We start from the raw sequence: 18,508 nt of genomic DNA on the forward strand, positions 1-18,508 counted from the left end.
AGCACTGTGCATTATATACATAAGCTAAATTATGGAAAATCAATTCATACATTAAATGCTTTTTAGCCATTTTATTGGCGACATACAGACAGGAGAAACATGTTCTCATAGACTGGCAGCCAGTGCAGTTAGCGAGACGTTGATCAATCCCAGGTGAGGCTCAGCTAGCTGCTGCCTCACCAGCTTCGTTTCCGAGCATTTGAATGGGAAACTGCAAAAATTCAGCGATTTTGAAGAAAAAAATGATCAGAATTGGTTAAGCTAAATGAAAAATAGGTACTTTATAGTACAAACCACAGGGTGAAAATAGCAATATATGTAAATGATTGGTAGAGCATCACACCAGAAGTGGTAATTCTCCACTTGTGAAAGTAAATCTGTGGGGCCTCATCTTGGCGCCCAGACAACAATGCTGAGTGCCACATCGTCAGAGAAAACATGTTAAAAATGTAAATGAATAAAAGATAACTTAATTTTATCACAACATTTTAGATCTACTGACGACATGTTACGGATAAATCAACCTGACTTGATAAGATAGTATGAAGCATTAAAAGGTTTGAGTGTCAAATATTCTAAGTGCCAATTTGCACATTCATTTTGGGAATAAAATAGCTACTAGTTCAAAGCATTGAGCAAAACCGTCCATCTAAGCTTCATGTCATCAGTCTGTCAAGTCATCTGTCAACTTATTGTGTGTGTATGTAATTTTATTATTTTTTTCCTTGTATTTTACTTATACTAAATCATAATTTATTGTGCTTCATAGGCTTCAGCACATTAATTTAATTACAAATGTATTCTACTTAATACGAGAAAAAAATATATAACTTAAAAAATGTATGGGTCTATTTTTTGTTTCACTGTGACGTGCATGGCAACTTTTAGTCAACTTAGCATTGTTTGTGACAATAGCATAACTTCACAAATCTGTATTTCCTCTATGACAGTGGTTCTCAAATGGGGGTACGCGTACCCCTGGGGATACGTGGAGGTACTGCAGGGGGTACGTGAAGCTTTTCAAAATATCTTTAAAAAATCAGTAGGCTCTTCATAATAAGTCTTGGGAAAAATTATTTTGTAAAAAGTTCGATAAAATATAAATGTGTGTTCATGCACTGAAATTTATATTCAGTACTTAGTTTCAATATCCTTTAAAATAAAACGGTTTGACTGGTTTTATACCTCCTGGTGGTCACCGTCTTCTGTTTTTCTTTTTTGTTTAACCATGCAATGTTTGTAATATGGATGTATTTGTCAGGTTCACTGATATAAGTTGTTTGGCTTTAATAAATCAGACAGTGATTTTACAGCACTGTACCTCTTTTTAATTCCAAAAATGTTTTGCCCGTGTCAGGGGGTACTTGACTAAAAATATATTCTTAAGGGGGTACATCACTGAAAAAAATTTGAGAGCCACTGCTCTATGAGATAGCAACTAGTGACATGGATGCAAGGCAGACAAATGTGTATTCACACTACTATCCATACAGCTGAAAAAAAATTTCAAAATGTTTTTCTTCTCTATAAAGTTCTTTAAGTCACCTCTTAGAGGATGTCACCATCAAGTGTTTGTGACAAAAAAAACAGATCACATTGTGTATGATGCTGTGTGGTTTAAAAACTATTGTCTTTAATAAAAAATTACTTTATATTTAAATTTTAATAACATTTGGTTAAATAAATTCTCCACACAAAAACAACACGTTTGCAGATGTAAGAAAGGTAGTGAAAATATCAAAGTTCAAGAATGACAAACTTAGAGAACATAACACCAGACCTGTTACAGACAAATATCAGAAAAGAGCCACTAAATTATAACTCGGTTTATGATGTATTGAATTTGTGCTGATTATTCTAAAATCTTTTCTGTATAAGATTTTATATTTTAAAATTTCACTTCAGAAATTGATTTGCACATCAACAAGCTTAGCGAGTAGAATGTTTCCTTTCAATCAACAGTGAGAAGTTCTCAGGTTTTTCATATTTTATTCTTCCATCCATCCATTATCTGAATATGATTATCCTTGCAGGGTCACCAGTTGGGCCAGGGCCGATCTCCAGCAATCAAAAGGCAAGCAACAACCTGGGCAAAATGGCCAATATATTCCTCTTCACAACTGAAATTGAAAGAAATATCAGTTAATGGAAGAATTACCACAGAGGCACACAATCCATATACGAGTAAATGGGAACAAAATAACACCAACATCACCAACATCACTAGCTGATTCATCCTGGCAACTTAACACGTCAACTTTTTTGTTGAGCTCAGGTGGACTGGCCATCTGTGAGGTCTGGAGTATCACAGACAGGTTGGTGCGCCAGGATGGCCGGCGGCCTCCAAACAATCACCAAGTTTTTTTGTATTTTTCTCACTCCAGCAACAATGTCATGCACAGCAGCTCTTTGCAAAGAATAAGAAGTAGCACTGGCACATGGAAGGGTCATATATGCATAAACATTTCACGTTACTTTGGCACATACACCAAACAATCCACATTGTCACATACTTTAGGAAGTATGTGACAAAGTAAACAGCAAATCAACATTACATAAAATAGTGTTGTTTGGGAACTTCTGTTAAGGTGCAAAAACATCTTGTCATGAAAGGTGCAGTGAGGGGTGGTGAGGCAGACGCTGTAGACCCAGGTAGGAGGATTAGTTGAATTTAATAAAGAAACACACAGTCTAGGAACGGGCAGCACGGCCGAGCTGAAGCCAGGGCTCGACGCCGGTAGCAACCGCTAACAAGAACTCCAACACGGAAGACTGAGCGCACATTTGACGAGGACCCGACAGAGACGCACAGGTGGCATTAAATACACGGGAGGGTAATCACAGAAACGAGACACACCTGGGAACAATTAAGGGGAAGACAGGACAACACGAAGACTCGGGGACACAGAAAACTCTAAATAAATACACAGAAAACACAGAACATGACACATCTGTTAAGTTCCTTCTGCTAAGCTTCACAACCGGGCAGTGTAAAGCTGCATTCAGAACAAAATACGATTACGTCAGAGTCATCTGGTTTACATGCAAAGCCTATGTGGACCAGGGCGCATCGAGAAATGTTGTGGTTTAACTTGCGTGTCTGTTTGAAGTGTTTGAAGCCTTTGGAGAGTTTGATATTTATGTATGGAGGAATTTTTCTGCCATAATGCAAGAGCACACATTTTCAGTCTGAAAGCAGAATTTCATGGGTTTTGTTCTCAAAATTTGTAATGATTGTACTCAAAACTTCTCCTCGCGCTCAGACTGAGTCTCTGACTCTCTGCTCGCTTACGAAACATAGAACTGCCTTTTGGCACAGTCGCCTGGCAACCTCTCAGCCAATAGAATGAAAGTATTGTACTGGGTGCGTTTGTTTCCTTCTAGCAGGTGCGTCTGTGTGGCTACTATCAATTGTAGCAACCTGCGCCACCCACTGGATGAAGGGAGAAACAACAACCTCAGCTTTCTGCTTTGTAGTACACTAAACATCTGTCAGCTGTGTGCTACTGATCGCTAACAGCTACTGATCTTAGGCAGGATTTTGTTCACCCAACCAAACTGGTTGCGCAGCTCTATGTGAACTGCAGGAATAACTGGTAGTTGTGTTTTCAGAGGTGCACATTCCAGGTGTGGTGAGAATTATTTATCTTTGTGAACAAAGAATTATGTGCGGTGTTTACATTTCAACACGCTGCCCAGCATGTTGCTCTGTCTTCCCTGTAAAGTTCATGTACGTGTTCCTGGTTGGGTGGTGCGTTAGTGGTTAACGAACAGCGCTAACTACTCATCATGCAGGTTCAGCATGGTTACACGATGCATTAAAACATATCAAATGCTTTGTCCACTTAGTTAATGCGCCCTGCCACGCAGAGATTTGAAAATCCCGCCTCTTAAAGCTCGAACAACCAAAACAGTTTCTGTGGCGATTACTAAAAATTCAAGACACAAAATGGAAGAGCTGCTAAAGCCACATTAGCAGCATTAAATTAAATCTTGCGTTTGTCTCTGCACGCACTGCAGAGGATTTAATTCATCATGCAGGGCTGGTCCAAGGCTGTATGATGCCTTGAGGAGGTGTTGATAACTTCACACTTACCAATTTTGGTGGGACTTTTGGTTTGTTAGCCCCATTCTTCTCTTTTACAACCTGAGTAAACAATGAAGGATTAAAAGATTGTTAATGGGAAACTTTCCACTGAACAGTTTTGTGATTACACAAACATTGCGTCATGACTAAAGTACTGTAAAACCTGTTGCAGGTGTTGATAACTTTCCACCTACCAATTTTGGTGGGACTGTTGGTTTGTTAGCTCCATCCTTCTCTTTTGGAGACTGAGTAGACAATGAAGGATTAGAAGATTGTTAATGGGAATGCTTTTGACTTGTAAATTTTGTCATTTTACAAAACTTGGGTCATGATTAAAATTCTGTTAAAACCTATGGCAGGTTTTGATAACTTCTCACTTACCAGATTTGTTGGGACTGTTGGTTTGATAGCCCTGTCCTTCTCTTTTTGAGACTTAGCAGACAATGAAGGATTAAAATATTGTTAATGGGAAAACATTAGACTTGTAATTTTTGTAATTTTACCAAAATTGGGTCATAATTAAAGTGCTGTAAAATCTGTGTCAGATTTTCATAACTACTCACTTACCAATTTCGGTAGGACTGTTGGTTTGTTAGCCCCATTCTTCTCTTTTACAACCTGAGTAGACAATGAAGGATTAAAATATTGTTAATGGGAAACTTTCCACTGAACAGTTTTGTAATTTCACTAACATTGCATCATGATTAAAGTACTGTAAAACCTGTGGGTGGTGTTGATAACTTTCCACGTACCAATTTTGGTGGGACAGGTGGTTTCTTTGATCCATCTTTCTCTTTTGCAGACTGAGTAGAGAATGAAGGATTAAAAGATTGTTAATGGGAAAACATTCGACTTGTAAATGTAGTAATTTTACCAACATTGGGTCATGATTAAAGTACGGGAAAACCAATGGCAGGTGTTGATAGCTTCTCACTTACCAATTTCGGTGGGACTTTTGGTTGGTTAGACCCATTCTTCTCTTTTACAGCCTGAGTAGACAATGAAGGATTAAAATACTGTTAATGGGAAACTTTCCACTGAACAGTTTTGTAGTTTCACTAACATTGGGTCATGATTAAAGTACTGTAAAACCTGTGGCTAATGTTGAAAACTTTCCACGTACCAATTTTGGTGGGACTGTTGGTTTCTTAGCTCCTTCCTTCTCTTTTGGAGACTGAGTAGACAATGAAGGATTAAAAGATTGTTAATGAGAAAACATTCGACTTGTAAATTTTGTAATTTTACCAACATTGGGTCATGATTAAAGTACCGGAAAACCAATGGCAGCTATTGATAACTTCTCACTTACCAATTTTGGCGGGACATTTGGTTTGTTAGCCCCATTCTTCTCTTTTACAGCCTGAGTAGACAATGAAGGATTAAAATATTATTAATGGGAAACTTTCCACTGAACAGTTTTGTAATTACACAAACATTGGGTCATGACTAAAGTACTGTAAAACCTGAGTCAGGTATTGATAACTTTCCATCTACCAATTTTGGTGGGACAGTTGGTTTCTTAGCTCCATCTTTCTCTTTTGGAGACTGAGTAGACAATGAAGGATTAAAAGATTTTTAATAGGAAAACTTTCCACTGACCAGTTTTCTAATTACACAAACATTGGGTCATGACTAAAGTACTGTAAAACCTGAGTCAGGTATTGATAACTTTCCACCTACCAATTTTGGTGGGACAGTTGGTTTCTTAGCTCCATCTTTCTCTTTTGGAGACTGAGTAGACAATGAAGGATTAAAAGATTGTTAATGAGAAACATTAGACTTGTAAATTTTGTAATTTTACCAAAATTGGGTCATGATTAATGTACCGGAAAACCAATGGCAGATATTGATAACTTCTCACTTACCAATTTTGGCGGGACATTTGGTTTGTTAGCCCCATTATTCTCTTTTACAGCCTGAGTAGACAATGAAGGATTAAAAGATTGTTAATGAGAAAACATTAGACTTGTAAATTTTGTAATTTTACCAAAATTGGGTCATGATTAATGTACTGTAAAACCTGTGTCAGGTGTTGACAACTTCTCACTTACCAGTTTTGGTGGGACTGTTGATTTCTTAGCTCCATCCTTCTCTTTTGGAGACTGAGTAGACAATGAAGGATTAAAAGATTGTTAATGAGAAAACATTCGACTTGTAAATTTTGTAATTTTACCAACATTGGGTCATGATTAAAGTACCGGAAAACCAATGGCAGCTATTGATAACTTCTCACTTACCAATTTTGGCGGGACATTTGGTTTGTTAGCCCCATTCTTCTCTTTTACAGCCTGAGTAGACAATGAAGGATTAAAATATTATTAATGGGAAACTTTCCACTGAACAGTTTTGTAATTACACAAACATTGGGTCATGACTAAAGTACTGTAAAACCTGAGTCAGGTATTGATAACTTTCCACCTACCAATTTTGGTGGGACAGTTGGTTTCTTAGCTCCATCTTTCTCTTTTGGAGACTGAGTAAACAATGAAGGATTAAAAGATTGTTAATGAGAAACATTAGACTTGTAAATTTTGTAATTTTACCAAAATTGGGTCATGATTAATGTACCGGAAAACCAATGGCAGATATTGATAACTTCTCACTTACCAATTTTGGCGGGACATTTGGTTTGTTAGCCCTATTATTCTCTTTTACAGCCTGAGTAGACAATGAAGGATTAAAATATTATTAATGGGAAACTTTCCACTGAACAGTTTTGTAATTACACAAACATTGGGTCATCACTAAAGTACTGTAAAACCTGTTGCAGGTGTTGAAAACTTTCGACCTACCAATTTTGGTGGAACTGTTGGTTTGTTAGCCCCATTCTTCTCTTTTGGAGACTAAGCAGACAATGAAGGGTTAAAAGATTGTTAATAGGAAAACATTCGACATGTAAATTTTGTAATTTTACCAAAATTGGGTCATGATTAAAGTACCGGAAAACCAATGGCAGATGTTGACAATTTCCCACTTACCAATTTTGGTGGCACAGTTGGTTTTCTAGCCCCATTCTTCTCTTTTGGAGACTGAGTAGTGAACGAAGCATTAAAAGATTGTTAATGGGAAAACATTCGACATGTAAATGTTGTAATTTAACCTAAAATTGGGTCATGATTAAGTACCGGAAAACCAGTGGTAGATGTTGATAACTTCCCACTTACCAATTTTGGTGGGACTTTTGGTTTGTTAGCCCCATTCTTCTCTTTTACAACCTGAGTAAACAATGAAGGATTAAAAGATTGTTAATGGGAAACTTTCCACTGAACAGTTTTGTGATTACACAAACATTGCGTCATGACTAAAGTACTGTAAAACCTGTTGCAGGTGTTGATAACTTTCCACCTACCAATTTTGGTGGGACTGTTGGTTTGTTAGCTCCATCCTTCTCTTTTGGAGACTGAGTAGACAATGAAGGATTAGAAGATTGTTAATGGGAATGCTTTTGACTTGTAAATTTTGTCATTTTACAAAACTTGGGTCATGATTAAAATTCTGTTAAAACCTATGGCAGGTTTTGATAACTTCTCACTTACCAGATTTGTTGGGACTGTTGGTTTGATAGTCCTGTCCTTCTCTTTTTGAGACTTAGCAGACAATGAAGGATTAAAATATTGTTAATGGGAAAACATTAGACTTGTAATTTTTGTAATTTTACCAAAATTGGGTCATAATTAAAGTGCTGTAAAATCTGTGTCAGACTTTCATAACTACTCACTTACCAATTTCGGTAGGACTGTTGGTTTGTTAGCCCCATTCTTCTCTTTTACAACCTGAGTAGACAATGAAGGATTAAAATATTGTTAATGGGAAACTTTCCACTGAACAGTTTTGTAATTTCACTAACATTGCATCATGATTAAAGTACTGTAAAACCTGTGGGTGGTGTTGATAACTTTCCACGTACCAATTTTGGTGGGACAGGTGGTTTCTTTGATCCATCTTTCTCTTTTGCAGACTGAGTAGAGAATGAAGGATTAAAAGATTGTTAATGGGAAAACATTCGACTTGTAAATGTAGTAATTTTACCAACATTGGGTCATGATTAAAGTACGGGAAAACCAATGGCAGGTGTTGATAGCTTCTCACTTACCAATTTCGGTAGGACTGTTGGTTTGTTAGCCCCATTCTTCTCTTTTACAGCCTGAGTAGACAATGAAGGATTAAAATACTGTTAATGGGAAACTTTCCACTGAACAGTTTTGTAGTTTCACTAACATTGGGTCATGATTAAAGTACTGTAAAACCTGTGGCTAATGTTGAAAACTTTCTACGTACCAATTTTGGTGGGACTGTTGGTTTCTTAGCTCCATCCTTCTCTTTTGGAGACTGAGTAGACAATGAAGGATTAAAAGATTGTTAATGAGAATGCTTTTGACTTGTAAATTTTGTAATTTTACCAACATTGGGTCATGATTAAAGTACCGGAAAACCAATGGCAGCTATTGATAACTTCTCACTTACCAATTTCGGTGGGACTTTTGGTTGGTTAGCCCCATTCTTCTCTTTTGGAGACTGAGTAGACAATGAAGGATTAAAAGATTGTTAATGAGAAAAAATTCGACTTGTAAATTTTGTAATTTTACCAACATTGGGTCATGGTTAAAGTACCGGAAAACCAATGGCAGCTATTGATAACTTCTCACTTACCAATTTTGGCGGGACATTTGGTTTGTTAGCCCCATTCTTCTCTTTTACAGCCTGAGTAGACAATGAAGGATTAAAAGATTTTTAATAGGAAAACTTTCCACTGACCAGTTTTCTAATTACACAAACATTGGGTCATGACTACAGTAATGTAAAACCTGAGTCAGGTATTGATAACTTTCCACCTACCAATTTTGGTGGGACAGTTGGTTTCTTAGCTCCATCTTTCTCTTTTGGAGACTGAGTAGACAATGAAGGATTAAAAGATTGTTAATGAGAAACATTAGACTTGTAAATTTTGTAATTTTACCAAAATTGGGTCATGATTAATGTACCGGAAAACCAATGGCAGATATTGATAACTTCTCACTTACCAATTTTGGCGGGACATTTGGTTTGTTAGCCCCATTATTCTCTTTTACAGCCTGAGTAGACAATGAAGGATTAAAAGATTATTAATGGGAAACTTTCCACAGAACAGTTTTGTAATTACACAAACATTGCGTCATGATTCAAGTACTGTAAAACCTATTGCAGGTGTTCGAAAACTTTCGACCTACCAATTTTGGTGGAACTGTTGGTTTGTTAGCCCCATTCTTCTCTTTTGGAGACTAAGCAGACAATGAAGGGTTAAAAGATTGTTAATAGGAAAACATTCGACATGTAAATTTTGTAATTTTACCAAAATTGGGTCATGATTAAAGTACCGGAAAACCAATGGCAGATGTTGACAACTTCCCACTTACCAATTTTGGTGGCACAGTTGGTTTTCTAGCCCCATTCTTCTCTTTTGGAGACTGAGTAGTGAACGAAGCATTAAAAGATTGTTAATGGGAAAACATTCGACATGTAAATGTTGTAATTTAACCAAAATTGGGTCATGATTAAGTACCGGAAAACCAGTGGTAGATGTTGATAACTTCCCACTTACCAATTTTGGCGGGACTTTTGGTTTGTTAGCCCCATTCTTCTCTTTTACAGCCTGAGTAGACAATGAAGGATTAAAATATTATTAATGGGAAACTTTCCACTGAACAGTTTTGTAATTACACAAACATTGGGTCATGACTAAAGTACTGTAAAACCTGAGTCAGGTATTGATAACTTTCCACCTACCAATTTTGGTGGGACAGTTGGTTTCTTAGCTCCATCTTTCTCTTTTGGAGACTGAGTAAACAATGAAGGATTAAAAGATTGTTAATGAGAAACATTAGACTTGTAAATTTTGTAATTTTACCAAAATTGGGTCATGATTAATGTACCGGAAAACCAATGGCAGATATTGATAACTTCTCACTTACCAATTTTGGCGGGACATTTGGTTTGTTAGCCCCATTATTCTCTTTTACAGCCTGAGTAGACAATGAAGGATTAAAATATTATTAATGGGAAACTTTCCACTGAACAGTTTTGTAATTACACAAACATTGGGTCATCACTAAAGTACTGTAAAACCTGTTGCAGGTGTTGATAACTTTCCACCTACCAATTTTGGTGGGACAGTTGGTTTGTTAGCCCCATTCTTCTCTTTTGGAGACTGAGTAGACAATGAAGGATTAAAAGATTGTTAATGAGAATGCTTTTGACTTGTAAATTTTGTAATTTTACCAACATTGGGTCATGATTAAAGTACCGGAAAACCAATGGCAGCTATTGATAACTTCTCACTTACCAATTTCGGTGGGACTTTTGGTTGGTTAGCCCCATTCTTCTCTTTTGGAGACTGAGTAGACAATGAAGGATTAAAAGATTGTTAATGAGAAAACATTCGACTTGTAAATTTTGTAATTTTACCAACATTGGGTCATGATTAAAGTACCGGAAAACCAATGGCAGCTATTGATAACTTCTCACTTACCAATTTTGGCGGGACATTTGGTTTGTTAGCCCCATTCTTCTCTTTTACAGCCTGAGTAGACAATGAAGGATTAAAATATTATTAATGGGAAACTTTCCACTGAACAGTTTTGTAATTACACAAACATTGGGTCATGACTAAAGTACTGTAAAACCTGAGTCAGGTATTGATAACTTTCCACCTACCAATTTTGGTGGGACAGTTGGTTTCTTAGCTCCATCTTTCTCTTTTGGAGACTGAGTAGACAATGAAGGATTAAAAGATTTTTAATAGGAAAACTTTCCACTGACCAGTTTTCTAATTACACAAACATTGGGTCATGACTAAAGTACTGTAAAACCTGAGTCAGGTATTGATAACTTTCCACCTACCAATTTTGGTGGGACAGTTGGTTTCTTAGCTCCATCTTTCTCTTTTGGAGACTGAGTAGACAATGAAGGATTAAAAGATTGTTAATGAGAAACATTAGACTTGTAAATTTTGTAATTTTACCAAAATTGGGTCATGATTAATGTACCGGAAAACCAATGGCAGATATTGATAACTTCTCACTTACCAATTTTGGCGGGACATTTGGTTTGTTAGCCCCATTATTCTCTTTTACAGCCTGAGTAGACAATGAAGGATTAAAATATTATTAATGGGAAACTTTCCACAGAACAGTTTTGTAATTACACAAACATTGCGTCATGATTCAAGTACTGTAAAACCTATGGCAGGTGTTGAAAACTTTCGACCTACCAATTTTGGTGGAACTGTTGGTTTGTTAGCCCGATTCTTCTCTTTTGGAGACTAAGCAGACAATGAAGGGTTAAAAGATTGTTAATAGGAAAACATTCGACATGTAAATGTTGTAATTTAACCAAAATTGGGTCATGATTAAGTACCGGAAAACCAGTGGTAGATGTTGATAACTTCCCACTTACCAATTTTGGCGGGACTTTTGGTTTGTTAGCCCCATTCTTCTCTTTTACATCCTGAGTAGTGAACGAAGCATTAAAAGATTGTTAATGGGAAACTTTCCACTGAACAGTTTTGTAATTTCACTAACATTGTGTCATGATTAAAGTACTGTAAAACTTGTGGCTGGTGTCGATAACTTTCCACGTACCAGTTTTGGTGGCACAGTTGGTTTCTTAGCTCCATCTTTCTCTTTTGGAGACTGAGCAGACATTGGAGGATTAAAAGTTTTTTAATAGGAAAACTTTCCACTGAACAGTTTTGTAATTACACAAACATTGGGTCATCACTAAAGTACTGTAAAACCTGTTGCAGGTGTTGATAACTTTCCACCTACCAATTTTGGGGGGACTGTTGGTTTGTTAGCCCCATTCTTCTCTTTTGGAGACTGAGCAGACAATGAAGGGTTAAAAGATTGTTAATGGGAAAACATTTGACTTGTAAATTTTGTAATTTTAAAATAATTGAGTCATGATTAACGTACCCGAAAATCTGTGTCAGGTATTGATAACATCTCACTTACCAATTTTGGCGGGACTTTTGGTTTGTTAGCTCCATCCTTCTCTTTTGGAGACTGAGTAGACAATGAAGAATTAAAAGTTTTTCAATAGGAAAACTTTCCACTGAACAGTTTTGTAATTACACAAACATTGGGTCATCACTAAAGTACTGTAAAACCTGTTGCAGGTGTTGATAACTTCCCACCTACCAATTTTGGGGGGACTGTTAGTTTCTTAGCTCCATCCTTCTCTTTTGGAGACTGAGTAGACAATGAAGAATTAAAAGATTGTTAATGGGAAAACATTAGACTTGTAAATTTTGTAATTTTACCAAAAGTGGGTCATGATTAAAGTACCGGAAAAGCAATGGCAGATGTTGATAACTTCCCACTTACCAATTTTGGCGGGACTTTTGGTGTGTTAGCCCCATTCTTCTCTTTTACAGCCTGAGTAGACAATGAAGGATTAAAAGATTGTTAATGGGAGACTTTCCACTGACCAGTTTTGTAATTACACAAACATTGGGTCATCACTAAAGTACTGTTAAACCTGAGTCAGGTTTTAACTTCTCACTTACCAGTTTTGTTGGGACTGTTGGTTTGTTAGCCCCATCCTTCTCTTTTGGAGACTGAGTAGACGATGAAGGATTAAAAGATTGTTAATGGGAAAACATTCGACTTGTAAATTTTGTAATTTTAAAAAAATTGAATCATGATTAAAGTACCCGAAAACCTGTGTCAGGTGTTAACTTCTCACTTACAAGTTTTGGTGGGACTGATGGTTTGTTAGCCCCATCCTTCTCTTTTGGAGCCTGAGTAGACAATGACAGATTAAAAGATTGTTAATGGGAAAACGTTCAACTTGTAAATTTAGTAATTTTTCACATATTGGTCATGATTAAAGTTCTGTTAAAACCAATGTCAGGTGTTGATAACTTCTCTCTTACCAGTTTTTTTGGGACTGTTGGTTGGTTAGCCCCATCCTTCTCTTTTCGAGACTGAGTAGAAAATGAAGGATTAAAAGATTGTTAATGGGAGACTTTCCACTGACCAGTTTTGTAATTTAAAGAAATTGGTGTCATGATTAAAGTACTATAAAACCTGTTTCAGATGTTGATAACTTTTCACTTACCAATTTTGATGGGACAATTGGTTTTTTACCTCCATCTATCTTTTTTGGAGACTGAGCAGATGATGAAGTATTAAAAGACTCAATTTTCAATATCTTCTTTTTTTCCTTGTCCAATTTGGTCAATTTTTTCTTGGCTTCTGATGGTCCAAATACCCAGAGTGGTTTTGATTATTTATCACTCAGGTGGAAGCTTTTAGAAATAAAGCTGACAAATATGAACTACCAGGTTGTTTCATTTAATATAATGGTTTTACTCACCACAGCTGGTTATCTTCATCTCTCTGAAGGAATGACTGATGTGATTCCTGATTGTGCAGCCAAGACGTCCTGTTGTCTTTGGTTCCAGAAGAATGGTGCAAGTCGCAACGTATCCAAAAAAGGACTGTTTTTTCAGAGGTGTTTTATCCATAGTCCATTTGCAAAAATAATCTTCCCCTGCCTCAGGAAAGCAGAAAACCCTCTGCTTTCTCGAGGATGTACACTTAGAGACTAGCCAGACAGAAGACACAGGAGCTGAGAGACAAACCACAGAACTATTATTCAAATGTTAAGTTAAAATACAAACCACATGACAGTTTTGTTTCACATTGTATGTATGAAGTACAATGTTAGATTTTTATAACTTCTATTAATGTATGAGAAGAAAATAAAAATAAGTAGAAAATGTAGGAAGATCAACAGCCGATTACCTTCAATAAACAGCTTCAGTTTTCTTGTGCTCTTGTGCTTTCTACCTTTCTTGAACATAAGTTGATATACACCTCTGTCATGCCTTCTAAGGTTAGTGATCCTAACTGTTCCATTATTTGGAAAAAAGCGAAATCTATTGTCTTTTGTACGAGCTACCATCTTGTTTGTAATCCAGCGGAATAACTCTGAGCGTTTCTTTGCCCAAATGAATTTAGGTAGTTGTGAGGCCTTATCCATTATTCGAAGGTTCACTGTTCCTCCTAAAGCTCCAAAACAACGAACATCCTTCTTTCTGGCATTGCAGGAAGATTCCACACCTTAGAAAAGAAGAAAAACGAGAAGGAAAATTTAATTGTATGAAACAAGTTTTCACACCCCACAACAGCAAGACTCGACCTTGAAACTGAGCTATGACAAAAAAACAAAAAACAGTTGGTTCAGCCAGCTGATAACTGTTCAGTTGGTTACGGCTATATGTAAAGTTACAGGGGGAGACTGTGTCGATTATCCCTGCAGACTACAGTCAAAGGTGGTATACACCACTGATCAACACACCAACCCAGAGACACACATTCAAACAATGAATGGAATTCGTTTAAAATTCGTAATCATTGCTGCTATTCATGTTTTGGACTCTTGGAGGAACCTGAAGAATCTGAACCCAGATTAGCAAGATTAGCAAGAACTATGTGAACAAAATGTGTACTGACTTAATACGACAACAAAAACTTTATCATCAGCTGGGATTAAATCCGATATTGATAACTGAAAGATTGTCATCCACACAGTAATGAGGTGTGTGTCTGATAACATCATAGGCATGACCCAATCCAGACACAGCAAATGAAGACTTTGATTTTGGTTTAAGAAGAAAACTCTAAAAATATCCTTGAATTTAAAAAATGAACCAATGTAGAAAATATTAAACAATGTGTCATTAAGAGATTTCAGGGGGGGTTTCTAAAAGTACAGCTAGCTAGAATGTATCAGAAAACCAGACAAAACAAAAACACAGTCAATAAGGTGTTATGTGAAAAAATCATGAAGAGCTCACCACAACAGACTCCTATCAGCATCAACTGTAGTCCAATCACAGCTTTCATGTCTCTATAAAGATGAGCTTTTGTTGTTGAATAGCTGTTAAAATAAACATATTCTACAGTTGATAGCTTGTCCTGTTACAGATTAGCTTCAGAAGAAAAATTGTACAAATACCTTTGGTTCAGGTAATTGTTAGCTTTTTCTGTCACTCAGCTCTTCTATTGGCAGCCCAAGGAAAGGAGCTGGAGTCAGTAGCAAACCAGAGACTAATTAATTCTTGACCACATGTAAAGTTGTACAGCACTGAGCCTTTTATGCAGTGTTGTAGAAAGAGACAAGAAATCAGAGTGCTTTACATATTTATCTTCTTTGGTAAGTACGCCCCGGACAATAGGCTGGACTTAGGAATGCACCGCAATCTATTTGGCTGTATGCTAATACTGTGGGCAGGCCAGTTTCTTCATGTCCAGTCATTACAATCTGATACAAAAGTGTGTGTTGTTTCAGGTATGTGACTAATTGCAGCAGACCTACTGATAGCAGAGGACCTTGAAGATATTACAGTGATATTATTGAAGCAAATAAGTGAAACAATCTTTCCAATGGTGACGCAAGCATGAAATTTGCAACAAGTATCTACTGTTGGGCGTGACAAAACTCAATATGGCAACCATTTTTCAAGATGGTTGACACATCTGACTGAGGCCAACTCTTATGGATCAGATAACTGGTAAAAAAAGAATAAATAAATAATATGCAATAAAGCTTTTTTTTTGCACTGACATGTTAAGGTAATTTTGAACAAAACAAAAGTACTATCCTAGAATATATTAGACTAAGGTGACATCCAGGATGGCCATCAACATGAAATGACATCAAACCTGCCAAACCCAGACTCGTCCATCAGATTGCCAGATGGAGAAGAGCGATTCGTAACTTCAGAGAACACGTCTCCACTTCTCTAGAGTCCAGTGCTTTACAACACTGCGTCCAATGCTTTGCATTGCACTTGGTGATGTATGGCTAGGATGCAGCTGGTCACCATGGAAACCCATTCCATGAATCTCTCTGTACACTGTTCCTGAGCTAATCACATGAAGTCTGGAGGTCTATAGTGACCTCCTGCAGAAAGTTGGTGATCTCTTCTTACTAAGCTCTTCAGCATCTGCTGACCTGGCTCTGTCAGTTTACGTGGCCTACCACTCTGTGAATGAGTTGCTGTCGTTCCCAAACACTTCCATTTTCTCATAACACAGCTGACAGTTGACTGTGGAATATTTAGGAGCAAGGAAATTTTACGGATTTGTTGCACAGGTGGTATCACAGTTCAGAGTGACCCATTCTTTAACAAATATTTGTAAAAACAGTCTGCATGCCCAGGTCCTTTATAGACCACCGTGAAATAGCTCAGATGATATGTACAGGTCCTACTGGAACATTCAGTTCCTTGAAACATGTAGTCTTTTCAGGGTTGTTACATTGTTTACTCTTAAAATTAAGGATAACAAAAAGTGCATCATGTTCTTCCAAGTAAGTTCAAAGAACCTGATGTATGAATCACAGCGTTGCATGTTTAGCCAATTATCATCAGTTATTATTTTGGCTTCTTTTTCTCATTTGACTTTCATGTATGCTGTGTTAAATTTTCTCTCCATTTGTAGACATAAATATATTGTGGATATCAGTTTCTTTGGTGGACTTCCATTAGATGAGCCTAGAAGGATCTTAGCTTGACCTGTTTCCTCCTTCACCTCTAAAAACCTCATATTATTATTATAATGTGTTGTCTTTCCTGGAGATTTGAAAAAAAAGTGTTGGTTTTATTTTCAAATCAGTTTTCTTTAAAATGTGGAAAATTTGTTATCTCATTTTTGTTTGTAATCTTCCGGTAACCTGTTGTACCTTTCTGTGACCATTATCCATATTTGATCGGAAAATATCTGAGTCATAAACAGGTCATCGCAAAATCTGGTCACTTTTTAGGCAAGTTAACTTCTATATGTGTTCTTTATTTTATTTCAGAAAGAAGAAAACCAAGCGAGGTTGTTGCTGAATGTCAATAGTGCTTGATGCAAACAAATAAAATTAATGTCTGCTTGATAAGCATTTCATAAATGTTTGATTTTTGATGTGAGAATCAAGACAAAAACACAGAAAACATTGATGGTCCGTGTACCAGTCATTTAATTGTTTGTTTTGTTCGTTTTCTTAATTTGAGAATCAAAAATTGAAAAATTAAAAAGACATGATTTCATTATTCATTTTCAGGTGAAATTCAAAAAATACAATGTCAATAGTCATGAAAATAAAGGAAACTCATTGAATTAAAAGGTGTGTCCAAACTACTATTGACATTGTAGATTCACATTGAAGGCATCAAAACTATGAATAACACATGTGGAAATATGCACTAAACAAAAAATGTAAAACAACTGAAAATAGCCCTTATATTCTAGTTTCTTCAAAGTAACAACCTTTAGCTGTGATTACTGCTTTGCACACACTCTGCATTTTCTTGATGAGCTTCAAGAGGTCGTCACCTGAAATGGTTTTCACTTCATAGGTCAACCTGCCCTGTCAGGTTAATAAGTGGGATTTCCTGCCTTATAAATAGTCATGAAAATAAAGAAAACCCATTGAATTAGAAGGTGTGTCCAAACTTTTGGTCTGTACTGTATATATATATACACAGTATATATATGTATATATACATATATATATACAGTATATATACATTTCTGATCACTCCTCAGCACACGAAAAACGTTATATACACAGTTGGTGAGAAAAAAAAAGCACTGTGCATTATATACATAAGCTAAATTATGGAAAATCAATTCATACATTAAATGCTTTTTAGCCATTTTATTGGCGACATACAGACAGGAGAAACATGTTCTCATAGACTGGCAGCCAGTGCAGTTAGCGAGACGTTGATCAATCCCAGGTGAGGCTCAGCTAGCTGCTGCCTCACCAGCTTCGTTTCCGAGCATTTGAATGGGAAACTGCAAAAATTCAGCGATTTTGAAGAAAAAAATGATCAGAATTGGTTAAGCTAAATGAAAAATAGGTACTTTATAGTACAAACCACAGGGTGAAAATAGCAATATATGTAAATGATTGGTAGAGCATCACACCAGAAGTGGTAATTCTCCACTTGTGAAAGTAAATCTGTGGGGCCTCATCTTGGCGCCCAGACAACAATGCTGAGTGCCACATCGTCAGAGAAAACATGTTAAAAATGTAAATGAATAAAAGATAACTTAATTTTATCACAACATTTTAGATCTACTGACGACATGTTACGGATAAATCAACCTGACTTGATAAGATAGTATGAAGCATTAAAAGGTTTGAGTGTCAAATATTCTAAGTGCCAATTTGCACATTCATTTTGGGAATAAAATAGCTACTAGTTCAAAGCATTGAGCAAAACCGTCCATCTAAGCTTCATGTCATCAGTCTGTCAAGTCATCTGTCAACTTATTGTGTGTGTATGTAATTTTATTATTTTTTTCCTTGTATTTTACTTATACTAAATCATAATTTATTGTGCTTCATAGGCTTCAGCACATTAATTTAATTACAAATGTA

The 18,508-nt window shown here is 36.5% G+C and overlaps 1 protein-coding gene across 1 annotated transcript in view; it reads right to left on the bottom strand.

Annotated features, from left to right (window-relative positions):
- LOC114148848 (titin-like) overlaps positions 1 to 15,245 on the bottom strand; it is a 39,773-nt gene extending 24,528 nt beyond the window's left edge. Inside the window, exons 1-33 of the mRNA XM_028024334.1 lie at positions 15,089 to 15,245; positions 14,928 to 15,010; positions 13,873 to 14,190; positions 13,442 to 13,696; positions 13,295 to 13,320; positions 12,630 to 12,671; positions 12,076 to 12,126; positions 11,890 to 11,940; positions 11,704 to 11,754; positions 11,519 to 11,569; positions 11,334 to 11,384; positions 10,964 to 11,014; positions 10,778 to 10,828; positions 10,221 to 10,271; positions 9,851 to 9,901; positions 9,666 to 9,716; positions 9,481 to 9,531; positions 9,295 to 9,345; positions 8,738 to 8,788; positions 8,552 to 8,602; positions 8,366 to 8,416; positions 8,181 to 8,231; positions 7,810 to 7,860; positions 7,437 to 7,487; positions 7,252 to 7,302; positions 6,880 to 6,930; positions 6,510 to 6,560; positions 6,325 to 6,375; positions 6,139 to 6,189; positions 5,397 to 5,447; positions 5,211 to 5,261; positions 4,282 to 4,332; positions 4,097 to 4,147 (exon numbers count right to left, since the gene is read on the bottom strand). Of these exons, the coding sequence (XP_027880135.1) occupies positions 4,097 to 4,147; positions 4,282 to 4,332; positions 5,211 to 5,261; positions 5,397 to 5,447; positions 6,139 to 6,189; positions 6,325 to 6,375; positions 6,510 to 6,560; positions 6,880 to 6,930; positions 7,252 to 7,302; positions 7,437 to 7,487; positions 7,810 to 7,860; positions 8,181 to 8,231; positions 8,366 to 8,416; positions 8,552 to 8,602; positions 8,738 to 8,788; positions 9,295 to 9,345; positions 9,481 to 9,531; positions 9,666 to 9,716; positions 9,851 to 9,901; positions 10,221 to 10,271; positions 10,778 to 10,828; positions 10,964 to 11,014; positions 11,334 to 11,384; positions 11,519 to 11,569; positions 11,704 to 11,754; positions 11,890 to 11,940; positions 12,076 to 12,126; positions 12,630 to 12,671; positions 13,295 to 13,320; positions 13,442 to 13,696; positions 13,873 to 14,190; positions 14,928 to 14,976 (2,067 nt within the window). The 5' untranslated portion in view covers positions 14,977 to 15,010; positions 15,089 to 15,245. The remainder of the gene's footprint in view (positions 1 to 4,096; positions 4,148 to 4,281; positions 4,333 to 5,210; positions 5,262 to 5,396; positions 5,448 to 6,138; positions 6,190 to 6,324; positions 6,376 to 6,509; positions 6,561 to 6,879; positions 6,931 to 7,251; positions 7,303 to 7,436; positions 7,488 to 7,809; positions 7,861 to 8,180; positions 8,232 to 8,365; positions 8,417 to 8,551; positions 8,603 to 8,737; positions 8,789 to 9,294; positions 9,346 to 9,480; positions 9,532 to 9,665; positions 9,717 to 9,850; positions 9,902 to 10,220; positions 10,272 to 10,777; positions 10,829 to 10,963; positions 11,015 to 11,333; positions 11,385 to 11,518; positions 11,570 to 11,703; positions 11,755 to 11,889; positions 11,941 to 12,075; positions 12,127 to 12,629; positions 12,672 to 13,294; positions 13,321 to 13,441; positions 13,697 to 13,872; positions 14,191 to 14,927; positions 15,011 to 15,088) is intronic.
- Between the last annotated feature and the right edge of the window lie 3,263 nt (positions 15,246 to 18,508).

Source organism: Xiphophorus couchianus, chromosome 7 (assembly GCF_001444195.1).
Source record: "Xiphophorus couchianus chromosome 7, X_couchianus-1.0, whole genome shotgun sequence".
Taxonomy (NCBI): Eukaryota; Metazoa; Chordata; class Actinopteri; order Cyprinodontiformes; family Poeciliidae; genus Xiphophorus; species Xiphophorus couchianus.